The 19,453-nt window shown below is 42.0% G+C and overlaps 2 protein-coding genes across 4 annotated transcripts; one reads left to right on the forward strand and one right to left on the reverse strand.

The window, feature by feature from the left end:
* Nucleotides 1-582: 582 nt before the first annotated feature.
* On the reverse strand, nucleotides 583-10,845 carry LOC135496864 (lysosomal amino acid transporter 1-like). The gene is made up of 11 exons (XM_064786423.1): nucleotides 10,745-10,845; nucleotides 8,834-9,045; nucleotides 7,464-7,596; nucleotides 7,048-7,153; nucleotides 6,360-6,592; nucleotides 5,754-5,843; nucleotides 4,615-4,785; nucleotides 4,144-4,223; nucleotides 3,562-3,709; nucleotides 2,459-2,527; nucleotides 583-1,568 (listed from the first exon to the last, which is right to left on the reverse strand). The coding sequence occupies exons 2-11, from the start codon at nucleotides 9,043-9,045 to the stop codon at nucleotides 1,236-1,238; spliced, it is 1,575 nt and encodes a 524-aa protein (XP_064642493.1). The 5' UTR covers nucleotides 10,745-10,845; the 3' UTR covers nucleotides 583-1,235.
* A 721-nt stretch (nucleotides 10,846-11,566) lies between these two features.
* Nucleotides 11,567-18,606, forward strand: LOC135497280 (ciliogenesis and planar polarity effector 2-like). Of its 3 annotated transcripts, XR_010448790.1 has the most exons (7): nucleotides 11,752-11,806; nucleotides 11,990-12,113; nucleotides 12,728-12,880; nucleotides 13,342-13,466; nucleotides 13,713-13,849; nucleotides 15,362-16,501; nucleotides 16,570-18,606. XR_010448790.1 is itself a non-coding variant. In XM_064787053.1 (6 exons), the coding sequence occupies exons 2-6, from the start codon at nucleotides 12,002-12,004 to the stop codon at nucleotides 15,606-15,608; spliced, it is 774 nt and encodes a 257-aa protein (XP_064643123.1). In that variant the 5' UTR covers nucleotides 11,567-11,641; nucleotides 11,990-12,001; the 3' UTR covers nucleotides 15,609-18,606. The 3 variants fall into 3 exon arrangements, 2 of the variants coding, with proteins under 2 accessions (XP_064643123.1, XP_064643122.1); XM_064787053.1 differs by lacking the exon at nucleotides 11,752-11,806 and adding an exon at nucleotides 11,567-11,641 and having other exon boundaries at nucleotides 15,362-18,606; XM_064787052.1 differs by having other exon boundaries at nucleotides 15,362-18,606.
* The last annotated feature ends 847 nt before the right edge of the window (nucleotides 18,607-19,453 follow it).

Genomic DNA, 19,453 nt, shown 5'->3' on the forward strand with positions numbered 1-19,453 from the left:
CAACGGGCACAGACGAAACATGTTAGACATATTTCAAAAATGAGAAAAATGTTCGTACCTCCTACAAAGTTTTGAACTAACTTCCGTTTGTTCTTAAGTGAGTGCAATATGCGGTCACATACCGCAAATTAGTTCAATTATCTTAGGCCCTGGGGATTTCCGCGTTCCCTTCGTCTGTCCAATGTCTAGGAATTTGACACGGTTTTATAGGCCTACTTTGTCCTGTGAAAATTATTTCTTCGTGTACTGTACGCCACACGTACAAAGTCATACTGGATGGAAATATAGTGTACAGTGAAGGCAAAAATATTGGTGACCGTGTAAATCTGATGCAGACGTTTTCTCACATCATGGTGTGAAAACAACGCTTAGCCCCAGCGGTTATTTTCATTGGTAGTTAAAAAATTGGCGTCAGTTCTTTTGATCATACTCATTCGCTTCCCACCAATGGCGCTAGCAGTGCTATTTCCCAATGGGGCATAGCGTCGTAGTTTACGCGCGGCGGCGTCAGAAGCGGGAAACGTCGCGCCCTAGGACTTCAGGTGGACAGCTTTAAACCAAAGAAAGATAGAAGTCGGCTTTTGTATAAAAAGATGATTTATTCGAAACTGGCCATCAAGTCCATCAATGACTTGGTATTCTTACAGAGGCACGTTGAGCAAATTTGACCAAAACAACCGCTTTTTTCCTCTCTAGTGTACACTCCTGACGCAGTGTTGACGGCCTCAGTCCTCCCGCCTTCATAAGAAGAAGACAACGTTTAGAATGGAGAATGAGCTACCTCGGGAGTCTACCCTGATGAGATGGTGGTTTCGACTCCCGTGGGTCGCCCTGGCATTCTCTCCGTGCTGCGGCCGCCGCCGGAGAACTATTGTACGCTCTGTTCAAGCCATTCCTGGGAGTATTCTGAGCGCGGATGGCTTTCCCACTGCGGGTCCAACATTCTGCCTAAAATGTAACAGAACTGTTGATAAGATAGCGCTTATGGTACCATAGTTTCCGCTTAGCTTTGGACTTCGTTGCGCTCTTGATCACCTGTACGGCTATGACTTTATCACGCGATGTCAAAACGATTCTTTTCAAAACGCCGTCAGTTAAAAACTAGACCTATCATAATCGTTTCCTTGTGACTTGTTGGGTATTTACACAACAGTACCTCAATTCAGGAAAGAGAAGTCTATAAGGACAATGCGCCCGTGAATTTGGTATCCACGCCCTTTTATCCTCGGAAGAGCTCACTTTTCCGGAACCGCATACCCAGGTGAATTCAGGAGGCTTTCGTCTGTAAGGAACACCGTCTGGTGGTAATCCTTAGAACCAGTTTTCACTAAACTATCACTGGCTTCATCATCCGCTCTCGCTAGCGTTTCTGTCTTTTCATGAAAATATATAACGGTTTCGTTTTCTTCATTCGAATCTTCGCCAGGTGACCCTATTGGTAACACGGCGTGTGTCGAATGTTGTCCAGGGAGTGTCGTTTCTTGTCTATCCTCTGCTGCTAAGATGTTGTAAACTTCTTCGTTCGAGAGTTCATACTGAAGTGTTTCATCGGTTAAGTCTAATTCTAGCTGAAAATAAAGGAGGAATATTTTTTAAACAAGTATAATGTATAGACGTTGTTTTTGTCTCTCGGCCTGTTGTATTGTTGTTTTTAAATTTAAGGAATTGACACCGAACTGGAGGTATTGGTTGTATTACGAAAACCGCGGGGTGGAGCTAAAATTTGGACCAAAACCCAGGCAGAGCCAAGGTTTTGGCCAATATTTCAGCTCCACCCGAGCGGTTTTGTTGAGACAATCAATACCGACAGTGAGGCGTCAATTTCTATTCTGAAATATCTCATATTAACACAACGAAAATGTGAGTTTATATGCTTCTGATAGCTTCCACATTTTGCAACAACCCAAGCGGTTATGGTTGCCTAACCATTACCGCTGAATTCAAAACGAGGCTTCAATTGCACATAGTGCATTTACACTGTAAAGTGCGGTTCGTTCTAAATCCCGGTATTTTGGAATTTGTGACTCGATCACACAACGCTGGACCTCACAGGCATCCGCCGTCGTGATACTGAATATAGACCACTGCAAAATGTTCTTGGTCGAAGCAGGGAACTTTGGGGAATTTTTAGGCAAGGACTGTGAATATTTAGAGTTTAAACAAGAAACAATTTTTTCAAATTGTGTACGGTCAGGCTGATCGTACTCGCCGATCCAAGGATACCCCGAAACTAAATAGAGCGTTTTGAGGAGCGTTAACAGTCCGACCTGCGCGCATGATCGTCTGGTCATCGCTGGTGGCTACGACAAGAATCGGTAATCGCATCAACCTGTGTTGTATATATAACCCAACGATTACCGGATTTACCCGCAGAAGGGTTTTTTGACGTACAAAGCAGTAGTTACAATCGCAGGTCGCAGCGACAGAACTCGCTCGTTTGCGCGGAGCTTTATTTTACCTCGATGTCTGAATGGGGAATCACAGTCTTTTTGTTTTCATCGTCAGAAAATAATTCATCTTCAGAGGACTGCAAGGAAGGAACGATAATCACAATGTGTTTCAACCGGGCAGGTAGGCAACCGACAAGCGTCAAGAATGAAGTTTTATTAGCCTACATCATTATTCGCGTTCATTGTATTTTCTTGTGGCTGAGGTAAATATGAAGAAACCTTGCCGGAGTTCAGTTATAATGCATGCAAAATCACAGAAACTTGGCATTTCATAGTATGGTAAACAGGCTTACAGAAAGGCGTAGCTGAAAGCAAATGAGCGCCCAGTCGTGACAACAAACAAATACGACCTTTAAGAACTTAAGGCCGCTTTACACATGCAACTTTTTCCAATGAAACATGGAGAAACATTGAGAAACATGAAACATCGAGAAACCTTACCTTGGACGTTTACACAGTGAAACACTATGAAACACTCATATGCATTTGACTTGTCACTTTTAGCCATTTTGCCATTTTGGATATGGAGTAAAAATCACATGACTTTTTATCACAGTCTGATTGGCCACAGAGTTGAAATGTAATCGACACTTGTAGAAACTTGATGAAACCTGTCCAGAATTTACGAGCATGTTCGTAAATTGTTTCATGTTTCTCCTAGTTTCACAAGGTTTCATCATGTTTCTTCATGTTTCTTGACCAGTTCACACATGCAACATGAAGAAACAAATTACATAGCCTGTCAGTCAAGTTTCTCTTAGTTTCTATGTGTTTCTCCTAAAAAGTTGCATGTGTAAACCGGCCTTTAGATCCCGGATATGCCGATGGTACTGTTTGCGCAAAACTGACCAATCAGCTAACAGTGCCAGCAAATGACGTAAATCATGCATAATGAGGTGTGCAGTTCTCTGTTAGCTGATTGGTCAGTCATGCACAAACCGTACCATCGTCATAACCGTGACCGATTCTCCTGGCGGGATCGAAACCGTCTGGTAAATCTGCTCTCAAGAAAAAACTTCAAGCACTTTCAGAAAACTATTTTACTATTGAAACAGGAAAAGAACAAATCCACTGATAGGAAAACTTGCTCACTCATTTAAAGCATTCGTACCTGTCCTTTTTCCTGCTTCTCCATTTGCCGGGCCATTCGTCTCATCTTTCGGATATATTTGTTTTTCTTTGGCACCTCCAATAGAGGGCAGTCCTCACCGCTTCCTTCGTCTTCTTCTGTCTCGACCATATCCTCCATTTCGTTGCTCCTTCAAAAGCATGATGTTGAAAAATCAAGACCCTAGTAAATGAAGGGCTTCAGAACATGTGTAAAATTTTGAAGAAAAAAAATGGTGACAAGAACAGATACACAGTGTCGCCACCTATCGCAAAAACTATGCATTATTGATAGTGCAAGGGCTCGGAGCACAAAGGACATCGTACACTATTAATTCATGGTTCTCATAACAGATGGCAGCAATATCTAATTGCGTACCAGAAAAATACAAGTCCCACAAGATATCTCAAAAAGAAGAACAGATTACATAAGATTCTTCGATGAAGATTGAAGTTTCCCGGGATGATGGTTGCTATAAATCCGTGATGGTTGCCAGCTGTGATGATGTTTACTCCACAGAAATAAGAAAACGTTCAAAAAGCAGATTGAGCCATATCTTATTAATTTCTATTGATGATTCCCTACCTTAGAATCATGGCTACATCGTTGTTTATCTCGTGGCCCGCTAATCTCTGGGTGATGTTTAAATAGGCTTGGAATAAAATCTGATCAATTTGTCAAGGAGGCGAATGTTCATCTGAGTTCCTGCGTAAATGAGAGGGACCCAATTACTCTTACTAACTGCGATGTCTTCAGTTTTCTCATCGCAAAGGATAGCAGGCTGTCATGGCGTCCGATGATCTGGGCGACTAGAATCCCGGTGCAGTCCATGTCGTCATCCCATTCTAACTGTCATGGTGAGGGACGAGGCCGGTCCACTGCGTCCGGAGCGAATGGACGACCAGTTGTTTTTGGATGGGTGGTTTGTGGTGTGTAATGGATGCCGGGCAGTTCGGCCCAAGCATAGTTCTTCTCGTAGGGATCTGAGACTGAATTCACAGGGCAAGATATTTCCTTCATATGCAGGGTGAGAAAGCGGACTTGGTAAAAGGATACGCCTACATTCAACCCAATGGTACCCATCCGCGTCATGGTCCACGGTAGCGTTTGAAGAATAAATCCAGTTTCCACACTCTGCATGAATATGCTAATGAGGTATAGTACGTCAGCAAGTATCATTAGCATATTAATGACGATATGTGCCTTTGGAACCTTCTTTTCCTGAAACTGCAACGAGAAGAACCGACTTAAGTTGATTGCTGCAGTGTAATTTTGCCAAAGAAGACAGATGGTTTGATAAAATGACGTTTTCTTAAAGGCCTACACCTTCTATTAAAAAAATACATGCAATTCGTAATTGAATTTGAGAGTGTCGCTTAAAAGAAATTAGCATATTACTTTCTGTTGCGACAGACAGTCGGAGTTAATCGTATTTCGTCGTTCGAGCGGTTGCGTAACGCTTCCTAATATACTGATAAGAATCCAATTCTCCATATTATATTAGGAAGTGACTATTTGGCAAGCCCGGCTCACCAAACAGCGCCTTTTTTTGCCCTAGATGAAGAGCCGAACTCATGCATATTCAACCATCCAGGAGCTCATTATCATTCGTGGCAACACGGTCAGCAACACTGAAGTTACAGTGAAACGCCTTAAATGCACACTAATGCATTTAACATGCTTATCAGTTAAATCATGTTTATGACTTTTTTTGTAAATCCATACAGTCATGTACATGTACGTGCTTCTTCATGGATTATTGACCAAAACCCGAGTTTAGTAACAGAAATTGAATCGAGAGCGGGAAGTCGGCCATTGTTAAATATGCGCATATAAATTCGAATATGACGTCACTGCTCTCTGATTGGCCAACATGTTGTAACCTCTCCGGCTCGCCAAAGAGGGTAGTATTTTTGCCCTGTTTGGCAAGCCCGGCTTGAACAGAGTGGCTTTTTAGTGCTGTTTGGCAAGCGGCTCTCCAAACAGGACAAAAAAAGATGCCTGTTCGGCGAGCGGCTTGCCAAATAGACCCGGCCATTATATTATTCAGAAATTCGTATCTTCCGCATCGCTCAAGAACTAAATACGCTTTATACGAATTCTTTGTAATGTAACAGATTTCTTGCAACGATTACAAAGAATTCGTCTTCGTCAATCGGAACACGTAAGCAATGCGGAACCACATTAATACTTACAACCCACTGTGATTGGTGGAGCAGCGCAGACCACGTGAACAAGATGGCCGCCACGCCCAGTCCGTAACCTATTTTTGGCAACAATTCTCTCTGTAATTGGAAGAGCAAAGGCATCAGCTGTCATATTCGTGACGGAGTATGTAGAAATGGCAAGGAGAACAAAATCATTGGTGTCATCTTAAAGTAACATGCCTAACAAAAAATAGGTCCTCTAAAAGACAAAGCCAGAAAATAACATGGTGTGGTCGAGCAGGGCCTGGTTGTCAAAACAAGTTTTGTCACGAACGCTGGCATTAACTTTAACTTGCCGTTATCTCCTTCAGTTAAGCCCATTTGAGCTAACACCGAGTTAAGATAACGCCAGCGTTAGTGACAACAGTCGATTTGAGCAACCGGGCCCAGACCTTTGATTAAAGACAACATTATTGTATTTCTTAACTTTCGGAGCTGTGTTTTTATATTTCATATGTCAAGTCTGTGATGAATGAACATTTTAAATGTAAAGCACCTTAGAGCATTGCTTTTATGAATAGGGCGCTATAGAAATGTTTTATTATAATAATAAAAAAATTTTTTTAAATAATAATAAAGGGTGGAGAAACTCACCATAAAGTCAACCTCGATCTCAATGTCGGGGCCGCCATGGTCAGCATGCAATAGAACCCGGGTCCGGTGCGTCATCATGGGGAGGCCGGTCCCTATTTTAGATGACCCCAATGGCGTCCATTGTTTACTCCAGTGGAACCAAGATCCTAAGTACATGAAGGATATCACGAACGGCGTCACAAATACTAGATTGTTCATATTGCGGTCTTTTTCGAAATAGTTATATTTATTGCCTGGAAAGAAAGAAAGGAGATAAGGTGATGACGACCAATCACGTGATCATAACTGATGAGCAACTCGATAAATGAGCCGTCTGTCCAAAATATTATTCTATCATAAGTGAGGCCCACACACGGAATATCAAATTATGTCATCTGGACATTAGTACTTCATAATGTCATCTAGACTCCAGGGGAAGTCTATTTCACCATCCTGATCGTCTCTTCTCATGCGACGGGACGAGGCCGGTCCACGTTTGGATTGTAGATGTCATTCAGACATCAGCGAAATGCTGTCAGAAGGGTGTCCGAGTGACATCGTGTGAGGTTTATGTCGTTCAGAGACGTCATCAGTGGATTTTCCCAAAGTACCAATTGACCTTTTAGCTTCATGGTCTTGTGTAGTTCAATACTTCAGAATGCCGAAAACGACAATCTAGCTTAGCCAAAATCATAGTATATATAAATACCTTTACATCTCTGAAAGCACCATCCCCCATTTTGGTAAATTTTGACCAGGGCAAAGTAAATCCAGAAAGCAATGTCGGCAAGCACCAAATAGCTGGCAAGTATGATCTGGAAAAAAGGGCAGAGAGTTGGTAAAGTGATGACAACATGTCTGAAGTATTGTGTTAATGTTCATCTCGTGTATATGGAAACAATGGTCTCCGCGACATAGCAGTGTACGGTGGGTGTCTGGCAGGGGTGCATATTGGAACAGGGTGCGCGGGTAATATCGCAATTGTAACACGTGCCTGGCATCGCTGAACCTCAGACCAAAACTCGGCACTAAAGACCGAGCTTATATGAGGATACGACTGACACTGGATTTTCGCGGATGGTGGATGATCGCATACTGGGCGGCGACGGCGACACGTGTACCTACTTGGCTAGAGAGTTGTTTGGCGAGGATAGCTCCGAGCAAGCTGAGGCAGTCAGGCGCTGTGAAGTGAAGGAGGACGAGGGCGGAGAACCACGCCTTCTTGGATGTGTATTGCTCATGGCGGAGGCGTAAAAGTCTGAAGAGACGAAAATAATAAGAACGTGACTATTTGGCAAGCCCGACCTACCAAACAACACCATGTTACCCAGGATGGAGAGTCGAACTCATTTATACTTAGCACTCCAGGAGCTCATTAACATACATGGCAACGCGGTCAACAACACTACTGGATGTATAGCGAAGGACCTTATAACCAATGTACCCGATCTATTTATTCGGCGAGCGGCTTGCCAAATATCACCAGCCAATAAATTTAATATACTTATGATGTTATTTAAGGCCGGGTCTATTTGGCAAGCCGCTCGCCGAACAGGCATCTTTTTTGTCCTGTTTGGAGAGCCGCTTGCCAAACAGCACTAAAAAGCCACCCTGTTCGGCAAACCAGGCTTGCCAAACAGGGCAAAAATACTACCCTCTTTGGCGAGCCGGAGAGGTTACAACATGTTGGCCAATCAGAGAGCAGTGATGTCATATTCGAATTTATATGCGCATATTTAACAATGGCCGACTTCCTGCTCTCGATTCAATTTCAGTTACTAAACTCGGGTTTTGGTCAATAATCCATGAAGAAGCATGTACATGTACATGACTGTATGGATTTACAAAAAAAGTCATAAACGTGATTTAACTGATAAGCATGTTAAATGCATTAGTGTGCATTTCTAAAGGCGTTTCACTGTAACTCCAGTGTTGCTGACCGTGTTGCCACGAATGATAATGAGCTCCTGGATGGTTGAATATGCATGGGTTCGGCTCTCCATCTAGGGCAGAAAAAAGGCGCTGTTTGGTGAGCCGGGCTTGCCAAATAGTCACTTCCTATTAATTAACAGTGCTTTTACTTCACAAATTAGTTCCAAGTAGAAGAAAACATAGGTTTCACTTTCGTCGAACCTTGTCATAGGATGACGTCAAGAGTCGGAATCACACGTGACTTAACAATGTTGTCCCATTTTCTGTTAGCATCGGAGTGGTCCCCGTCACCATTAACCTGGACGTACATAGCAAAACCTCCCCTATCCTGAACTTCAGGCTACTCGGTACTAACGACCGAGCTTTTGTAACGTGTGAGGTGGGGACTGGGCTTAGGAGGATACGACTGGCTCTGGTTTTTCGAGGATACACCTCCCCTGACTTAGCCTATCGACGATCTCTTTTAATTTGTACCCAAGATTCTGTGAATTCCTCGATGTATCATTGAATAGCGAACCTGATGAGGATCGAGAACTGGTATCAAGAGAACTTAATTGACTTACATAACATGTATCACAATCCATACAGCTATCGCAAGCATGCCCATGATAAATCCTAGCAACTGCTGCGGTCCTTCCACGCACTGTTGCAAATGTTGCCATATCCAGGGGTCGCCACCTGTACAACCCGGCGCTGTGAGGTCATAATGGCTGGGCTCGAATGCCTCGTCATCGTCATCGTGGCCGGCGTGGAGTAATTTGCGAAGTGCTGGCATCTGAAAGAAGAATGTTGTTCATGATGACATTTGCAGTAAGTAACTAAATCCGCTCCCTCGTGTTAATTCGAAAAGCTACGACGACGCCTCCTAGCGTCAGATATTTGCTAACTAGTTCTACAAAACGTATGACGTCAACCGTTTTAAAGAACTAGATTGTGCCATGGGTTTGGCCCCTGTTACAATACTTGTTAATATCAAGGAAGTTATGCATAAAACTTCCTTTATCACGTGTCTACTCAATATCTACGAATGAAGCGATGGGTGCCGGTGTTGCAGTTTTAATGACCTCCTTGGAAAAGTCATCTTCATCCACAACTATCCCACGTTTAAAAAGTGCACAAGATTGTGTGGCGAAACCTCCTTGTGGAGACCCGAGTCTTTCAAATAAATATGAAAGACTATGTGGAGACATAACTAGTCACTGACTGTAAAAGTGGTTGCTTATATAGTCAACGTTGCCCTAATAGTTATCAATTCGAAGAAAGTGCAGTGCCTACCTTAAGGTCCAGTGGCACAGTCCCAACCTGATATTTTTAAAGGGACAGCAACAATCTAAGCCTAGTCACCACCTCTCTCGTATAGTTACCATCACAAGTTTAGGCACTGCAAAAAAATCGTTCGAACGATGTATCCATTTGTTAAAGAGTAGGTCCTGTACTACACATGGCCAAAACACATACGACAATCATTCCAATGCGTACACAGCTGGGTATGTTGTGGTACCCACATGTATATGTATGGCCATATCGAGAGGTAATTACACATGCCCATATTAAGCCCGTACGGTTAGAACACGCTTATTTTGACGAATGTATCAACAGTGATTATAATTGTAAAAAGGCCTAGGATAAAGCATGGTTTCGTTTGTTGGACATTTTAGGCCGAGGTGACCCCCGGGGCGACCCCTAATATGGTGGTCATGGTCCCGAGTACCATGAGTATGAAAGACCCTCGACCTCCTATCGGACTTTACGCTATAAAATTCACAATAATCACATAAATCAACCATTTGCAAGTCACATTTTGAGGCTGTAGGTTTATACAGCGTCCCTGCCCATTCGCTTCGCCGAGACACTGTTACCAAGTAAAACATCACATTTTGACAAAACTTGCATGATATGCTGATTAGATTATTGGCATATGCTTATTGATATAGATTAATCATCAATTAATCCGCTGTATTATTAATATTATCACATCTGGTACCATGTGAGATCTGTGTGTGAAATGCATAAAGCCTGATCAAAAATGATTTGCATTACACCGTAAATAACCAAAGGTTTTCAATTACCAGCCTTTGTACATTAACCGCTGCTTGTCTTTTCCTAGCTTTTGAGTTAGCTACGTGTTCGTTAGGCCAACTTTAAAGGGACGCTATAGGCTGGATCCATAGACGGGCCAGATTAAGCTAAACGAAGTCGCCTGCAGTAGATCCTCTCCTCTCTCATAGTATCGAAACAATTCACATTTGTATACAAGGGATATCATATTATAACTACGAATCAAACACCACCCAGTTCCCGAACTGTGCATAACATGTACATGTATATCAGACGCCTGATCATGAAGACCTCCAATTCGACCCCCTTGCTCCTGCCAACAGTCCTATTGGATTGATATAGGACTGTTACCCTGTGTTTTATAGTAACGGAAGAAAAAGATTGAAATAAACAGAGAGATCGATTCATAACCTTACCTTATCGGCACTTTCCTTTTCTCTGCTACGATTCTGTTGTTCTGGTACCCATGCCAACCTCTGTTGCCGATAGAGTCTTATTCCGAAGTAAACCAAGCTGTTTACCCCTGCATTACATTATCATGTATGTATATAATGTTAAATGATTTTATCAAATCGATCCCGGTTTATTGCCCTGCCGGGTCTGGCTGCCACATCTGGTAGACTCTTAACAATGAGATCGAAGTATTTGTGTATCTTTTGAATGGGAGTGGAGGCAGATGGTTGGGACGGTAAAACTTGAGGGGCATGACGGGCCCCTTGGAATGATGGGCCCCATAAGTGTTTAACAGCCCAGGCATCTTACAAAAAAGAACACATTTGGGTGATGATGGATTTAACCTTGATACTGTGATGTTTCGTTATTATTTTCGTTATGCTTTAAGTTAATTCCACTTGACGAATGGCTGTTGGTCAGTCTAGGCTGAGGTATAGTGAAGGTGTCTCCTTTGACCAGTCATTTTTTAAAACATGCGCATTCCTGGTCATCTGTATTCCAGCAGGAGAATTATTTGAGTACATTGGGATGCATCCTGGAGCCATGACCTCCGTACTGCCATATGCTCATTTCAATATACACTCCCGCCTCTCGATATTTGTATCAAAAACTCAACCACTCTGCCGCCACTTCAGCACCACCCGTGGGGCCTAATGGTATTAGGCTACCAAAAACGTAATTTCTCGCCCACCAGCCTAGTTTGTATCAGCACCGATAGAGGCGCTTCTAGGTTCCGAAGTTTATGCATTAATTATGCAAATGAGTAAACCTCCTTCATTGCGTGTTTTTCGGAATTCACCAAATCGCGATTTTGTCATTTCACCCCAAGATATGCCATTTTCTGTGTTATGTAAATAAAGGTATACTCGTTTGAATACAATGTGGTCTTTAGGAATCTCATGTATAGATTCGTTTCCACGGCAGAACAACATACAGATTTGCAGAGTTTGTCGTGTTGCAGAAGTTTTTCAATTTCTTCTTTGAGTTTCTTCGATCTTTTCATCAAATTCATGGCTGCCAGGATGGTCAGTCACTCAGTGTGTCCCAAAAAATTGCCACACAATTTCGGCTATTTGTATTTCGCAAAGATCATAGTTACTTTGTGTAGGCTGCTGACATTAATCTTGGTATTTCTATGTAATCTTCTAATTCAACAGGACAATGGGGCAATGTCAACCATACCTACATATCACTTCATACATTTTTAGGATTATCCGAAGATGATGCTCCGTCCAGGGACGTTCATAGACCTTCAGTGGTACCGGAGTACTGAAGCCAGAGATATCATCTCCTGCATCAGTCATAGAAACTTGCAGAAGCGAAAGGTTTTTGGTGCGTATTCGTAAGGCCAATGAAATTTGTTTTTTTGGTGCTGATCAGGAACTAAGTGAAAACAACTGTGTCTGTCTTCTCTAGTCTAAGGTCTCTGGTTCAATTCTTGGCCAGTCATCGGTCTACTCGGATAGATTTTACTGACAAGGAACCGCAGTGGTGTAGTAGCTTGGACTCGCGACTAGCGGTCAAGAGGTCCCGGGTTCGATCCGCACTGTCGGCGTGAGACTGTAGGCAGGTCTCTCTGTCTTACTTGCCTCTCTGCACCCAGATGTATAAATGGGTACCAGTCAGAAATGCTCAGATTGTAGTGCTGGTTGAGCAGCTCATCTGAGGTCTACTGAAAGGTTTCAGGACAGACTGGGGTTAAAGTGTCAAGTCGGATGACAACCTATATCGTAGTTGATATCAGACTATAAACCCAAAACGTTAACTTTTAACTTTATTGTGAGGGTGACGCTCTATAACAGCGTAGGTTTCCTCCTACAGAAAAAAATGCCCAAATATTGTCTGAATAGCCAATGATTAGCTTGAAGTTCATGTGCTCTGAACTCAATATAGATAGAAAATAAAGGGTACTATAAATTCAGGTCAGAAAACTTCACATGTTTCAGGTCTTCTAGAGAAGCCAAGTGTGCCACTGGCAAGCAGTCTTGAGGAGTATAAATACAAGATTCTAATCTATGGGAAGACTGGTGTCGGCAAGACGAGCACTGTTGCCAAACTATCTGGAAATGACATTCCAAGTTCTCACTGCGAAACACCAGGTCAGTTTACTACTGAACTTGCTCTTAGTTGGTATGGGCCATGGGGTTTTGAATTTGTGACAACATTTCGGAAGCAGAGTAAAATGCGCTTGTCATGATAAATAAGTAAGGTGCAGCCAAAAAACGTCTCAGGAGGGGTCATATATCCTTTTTAAGAAAAAAAAAATTTTAGAATTTTTTTTTTTTTTTTTAAATACATTTTTTTGCTCCCCCTCAAATTTAATCCTGGCGGAAACCCTGAGCAGTGCTTACTTCACATAAGATCAAAGTTCCTGCAAAAATAGTTGCACAGATATATGTTCTAAGGATTCGCTCCCGAATATCAGGAATAATATGACATCAAATGTCGGTATCGTTTTTACAGATTTTGAAACCTGGGTTGCCCCGGCGAGAGAGACTCCTCAGTCACTCTAAAATGTGGATCTGAACTTTCTTTTCAAATTGTGTTGCTTTCTTCGCAGGAATACAAGTGACGGAGATCTACTGGCCGGCAAAAGTTGTCGAATACAACAAGGTTGTCATGTTCGAACTAGAAATATGGGACGCTGGTGAAAATTCTATGAAGAAATTTGACCATATTTTACCTGTAAGTTCTAAATGGTTTTATTTGATTGCTGAGACTAGCTACAAGTAAGACTACAGAAAGTTTCTTCAAACAGTAATCCACCTTAATCCACCAGAACAAATGGTAAAAACCTGGGACAAAAGTGCACCTTGCCGCGTGATGCTATGGAACAGTGATGACACAGACAGGTCATTAACCGTTATCAGTATTTAAAGGCCAATGCATGTTGTCCCAATTTAAAATGTTTCCAATGTTTTTCATTTTCAGGCATTGAAAGAGAAAGCTGATGGCATTCTCTTCCTCTTCTCCTGCACAGACAAGTCCAGCTTCCAAGATCTACCACAGTATATGTCCAAGATACAGGATTCGGATGATAACCTTTGTAAATTGGTGCTCGGTACTAAGTATCCTTTTCAAAAGAAACTGATGGGGTTGCATTTGTATAGTATCCCCAGGTATATGGCACGGCTTAACCCGCCGGCCATGAGGGAATTCCTTTATGGCCCAGTGGTTGGTGCGTTGGCCCCAGAGTGGAAGTTAAGCAACGTTGGGCGCGGTCAACTTTTGGATCGGTGACCGCCGCGTACAATACAGCATTCTTGAGCTTTCAGGCTGGAGAAAATCATCTCGGGCGTTCTTATGACTCGGATCTGCCCTTCATGCAGTTTTCTCATTGTACCTACACCAGTCACAGTCTTGTTATTTTCAGCTCACATGGATGAACTTATGTCGTCAGGTTCTGTCCTTGTCATCTTCCGTCCGTCCGTCCATCCATCGTCTGTCTGTCAATTACAGTGGTGACACGTTTACTCACCAATAATAATAATAATAATAATTTATTGTAAAAAACCTCCAAATAAGGAGCAGACAACACAAATATGCAATAAAAATCATACACAGAGAACGAATAAAAAAGCGATCAAAAGAGTGAAAGTAAAAGCTTCAATAGTTTATGGCTTTTCCGGTTTAGATTGGCACATAAGGTTTTTACCGAATCGACAATTCCATTTTCCTCCCTGGTGATACGTCTAGGCCTACATGTTGGATTTACAAACAGGACATTGGCGGCAGAGAGGCCCGATGAACTAAACACTCGGTTACACAGGGTTCCCTTAATTTTTCTTGTGCCAATGACGACGTCTCGTGCTTTACAATCGATGGAGAGAATCCTTCTTAAAAGTCCAATTTGCTTTTGTTCGATTACTTTCCGCGGGTTGTCAATATCTAATGCCCTTAATAGAGGGCTATGATGATAAAATTTCAATAAACCAAAGCATCTTTTGATCAGGGAACCCTGCAACTTTTCCAGTTTCCGAAAATTGCCCCGACTCAGATCAATTGCATGTAAGAGAATTATTCCGTAAACCTGTGGAATATCCCATAATGACTTTTCTATGTGACTGCTGGTAATTAGATAGATAGATGCTTTATTCGTAACATGTCACAGATAAGTACACAGGACAATTATAATTGGTGTGAACATAAGCAAAGAATGGTGCAAACAAAAAACAACAAAACACACGACATAAAAACCTATACCGCACACAGGAGAAATCAGGTGAGAAATAATGATATTATTATAAACACAAGAAGTGAAGTATATTATTGACTTGTTCTCTTTCTGCTGGGTTAGCATCCCTGTACTCGGCGAACTCGCGTATGGCACGCGCCCGCCGACGAAGGTCTTCGTCAGGCATGTATATATTATGAATGGCACAAGGATTGAGATGAAGTGTGTCCCTGGGTATATTGAGAGCTTGAGATAAAAAGGTAATATTATTTGAAACTGAAGAACCGCTGCCTCTGAGCGCGAGGTTTCCTGAGAGTTTGATAAGAATGTTTGAATGGTTGTATTGTATCCAATTATGCAAGAATGTGTAATTGTCTTATCTGTATTTTCCTTAATTCGCAATCAGATTTGACCTCCACGCTCAAAGTGAAATTACGCTGCGTGATATTCGGGAATTCGAATCTCTGTACCATTTGCCTATCCTACGGATAAAGAACATTCCACTCTACCATCCCAGTGAGAGTCGATCAGAAATATCTGAAGTTGCGCCAATTCTGAATATGATTTGTGAATGTTTGTGGCAAAGAGACTTAATGTTGGCTGGAAAACTAACAAACTTTCAGGAAGATGGCCAACAAATGTCTTATGTCTGAGGACAGCGTCTTTTCATTATAGTCGTAGTTCCACCTATCATAAAACCCCGTGTTTTTTCAAGACCCGTGTCTTCGCCGTGTGTCAAAAAACCCGGGGCGCACTTACACCTATCAGTTGTGTTAGATAATGGTTAATAGCCCCGGCGACAGGTGCGCTGTAGGTAGGGAGCTCTCCTGTGTTTCTTTTCCGTTGGAGGGGCGCAATACCGAGGCAACTACACCGCGCCATCTGTCGCCGGATCTTAGAACTTGCTATTGCCGTGTCTATTCAGATTCCACCTATCAAAAAACCCGTGTTGAACACGGGTCTAAATTAGCCCCCGATTAGCCCCATCGAGCTCGATGGGGCTAATAGACACGGGGATTTGACACACGGGTCTATTGAGACACGGCAATTCATAGGTGTAAGCGCAAAAGACACGGGGATTTGAAAGGTGGAAGTACGACTTATGGTACCGTCCTAATTATTAATAGTGAGTTAATTTATTCTGTTTTGTTTGCATCGGTTAGATGCATATGTATAGTTAGCGACCAGATAAGGATCAGAACTGTTGCATTGTACCAAGGCAATGTGGAGGAGGAAGGCATCAGAGACAACTACCCGCGATGCCTTTGATAATTTCAAGCCCCGGTTCCTGGTAACTTCATGTACAGTGGACCTTCTCTATTAGGGACACCCTCGGAACTCACAAGTGCTGTCCTGAATAGAGAGGTGTCCTGATTAGAGAGGTCAAATTGAATGGAAACAATCACTTTTGGACCAAAACTGTCCTGATTAGAGAGGTCAGATTGAATGGAAACAATCACTTTTGGACCAAAACTAGTGTCCTTAATAGAGAGGGTGTATGTAATAGAAAGGGTGTCCTTAATAGAGAGGTGTCCTTAATAGAGAGGTGTCCTTAATTGAGAGCTGTCCTTAATAGAGAGCTGTCCTTAATAGAGAGGTGTCCTTAACAGAGAGGTCTCCACTAAGGGAGGTTCCACTGTACTTCCTTTTATGCACATTGAATCTTACGAAATGCTGAAGGGTTGACCACAGGCACCTCCAGTCCATTTTGGCTAGAACTTGAAATCCTAAAGCAATATGAAAGTCCTTCAAAACAAAGTGAGAGCCAATTTCAAGGGTGGGCATCTGTTCTTTGGAAAACAAAAAACTTACACCCACCCTTCGAATTGGCACTTACTTCATTTTAAAAGAGTTCCAATAGCTTCAGGATTTCAAGTAGGCCTACTTGCAAAAATGGTGGCTGGTGCCTATGGCCAACCATGGAGGTATCCTTGGGTCAACCCTTGCAGATTCTGGACGAATTGTTTATACTTTTTGGCTCACCGTAGGGGAGTCTATACAATACCGCAGTGTCCGTCGTCCGTCGTCGTCCGTCGTCGTCGTCGTCGTCGTCGTCGTCGTCGTCGTCGTCGTCCGTCGTATCCTAGTTCAAAAACAGTGGCACGTTTCTTAACCGCTAGGCCTATGAACTTAAAACTTTGTACACATGACCCCCTAGGTCAGATGACCCGTGACACTAAATTTCTGTCCGATCTGATTCTCTACTTGGCCACCAGGGGGCCAAATGTGGATATCTAAAAAGTGTGATATCTCGCTTATTAGTGACTTGTTTTCGATGAAACTTTTGTTGTAGGTACTCATAGCAAATATACATCTTATATCATACGGGTTTTTAATTTGACCTACTTTTCAAGGTCACAGAGGTCATATGGCGTAAATTGGCCGTTAGAGTGTAAACTATGGCACGTTTCTTAACCACTAAAGCTATGAACTTGAAACTTGGTACATATAACCCCCTATATCACATAGCCTCTGGTGCTGAATTTCAGTTTGATCTGATTCTCAACTTTGCCACCAGGGGGCCAAAAGTGGAAATCTAAAAAGTGTGATATCTCGCTTATTAGTGACTTGTTTTCGATAAAATTTTTATGGTAGGTACCCTTAGGAAGGATACATTACATATCTTACGGGTTTTCAATTTGACCTACTTTTCAAGGTCACAGAGGTCATATGGCGTAAATTGGCCGTTAGAGTGTAAACTATGGCACGTTTCTTAACCACTAAAGCTATGAACTTGAAACTTGGTACATATAACCCCCTATATCACATAGCCTCTGGTGCTGAATTTCAGTTTGATCTGATTCTCAACTTTGCCACCAGGGGGCCATAAGTGGAAATCTAAAAAGTGTGATATCTCGCTTATTAGTGTCTTGTTTTCGATAAAATTTTTATGGTAGGTACCCTTAGGAAGAATACATCACATATCTTACGGGTTTTCAATTTGACCTACTTTTCAAGGTCACAGAGGTCATATGGCGTAAATTGGCCGTTAGAGTGTAAACTATGGCACGTTTCTTAACCAGTAAAGCTATGAACTTGAAACTTGGTGCATATAACCCCCTACATCAGATAACCTCTGATGCCAAATTTTGGCTCGATCTGATTCTTTATTCGGCCACCAGGGGGCCATAATGGAAAAAGTAAGAAGTGCAATATCTTGCTTATTTTTAGTGATTCGTTTTCAATAACATTTTTATGGTAGGTTCTCCTAGCAAGGATACATCACATATCATATGAGTTTTTGATCTGACCTGCTTTTCAAGGTCACAGAGGTCAAATGGCGTAAATTTGTCGTTTGATTGTAACTATGGCACGTTTCTTAACCACTAAAGCTTTGAACTTGAAATTTGATACACATGACTCCCTACGTCATGTAACCTCGGACACCGAATTTCGATCTGATCTGGTACTCAACTCGGCCACCAGGAGGCCAAAACTAAAATAGGTAAAAAGTGCAATATCTCGTTTATTATTGACTTGTTTTTGATGATATTCTTATGGTACTTACTCCAAGCAACGATACATCACATGTCATACCGACTTTGGTTTGACCTATATACTATACATGTACAATGTTTCTTAATCTGGATGAATTACAAAGCACCAAATATCTATACGGTGAGCACAATGGCCCCTGGCCGTTTCATTGTAATAAAACCTAGTGTGCTAAATTAATTTATGTGCTATTTATTCCTTCTTTTATGGATAGTGACCTTTTGCACCACTGAGATATGTAAAGCAGCAATGTGACAAACATTGGGTGTCCTCAAATGACAATGTTGCTACCTGGCTAAAATAGAATGGATCATGACATCTAAATGAAGATAGTGTCACTATCTGGCTGAAAATAGAACAGAATCGTGGAACCAAACTGAAGATAGTGTCACTATCTGGATAAAAATGGAACAGAATCGTGGGACCAAACTGAAGATAGTGTCACTATCTGGATAAAAATAGAACAGAATCGTGGAACCAAACTGAAGATAGTGTCACTATCTGGATAAAAATAGAACAGAATCGTGGAACCAAACTGAAGATAGTGTCACTATCTGGATAAAAATAGAACAGAATCGTGGAACCAAACTGAAGATAGTGTCACTATCTGGATAAAAATAGAACAGAATCGTGGAACCAAACTGAAGATAGTGTCACTATCTGGATAAAAATGGAACAGAATCGTGGAACCAAACTGAAGATAGTGTCACTATCTGGATAAAAATAGAACAGAATCGTGGAACCAAACTGAAGATAGTGTCACTATCTGGATAAAAATAGAACAGAATCGTGGAACCAAACTGAAGATAGTGTCACTATCTGGCTAAAAATGGAACAGAATCGTGGAACCAAACTGAAGATAGTGTCACTATCTGGCTAAAAATAGAACAGAATCGTGGAACCAAACTGAAGATAGTGTCACTATCTGGCTAAAAATAGAACAGAATCGTGGAACCAAACTGAAGATAGTGTCACTATCTGGCTAAAAATAGAACAGAATCGT

Source organism: Lineus longissimus, chromosome 12, assembly GCF_910592395.1.
Source record: "Lineus longissimus chromosome 12, tnLinLong1.2, whole genome shotgun sequence".
Classification (NCBI taxonomy): Eukaryota; Metazoa; Nemertea; class Pilidiophora; order Heteronemertea; family Lineidae; genus Lineus; species Lineus longissimus.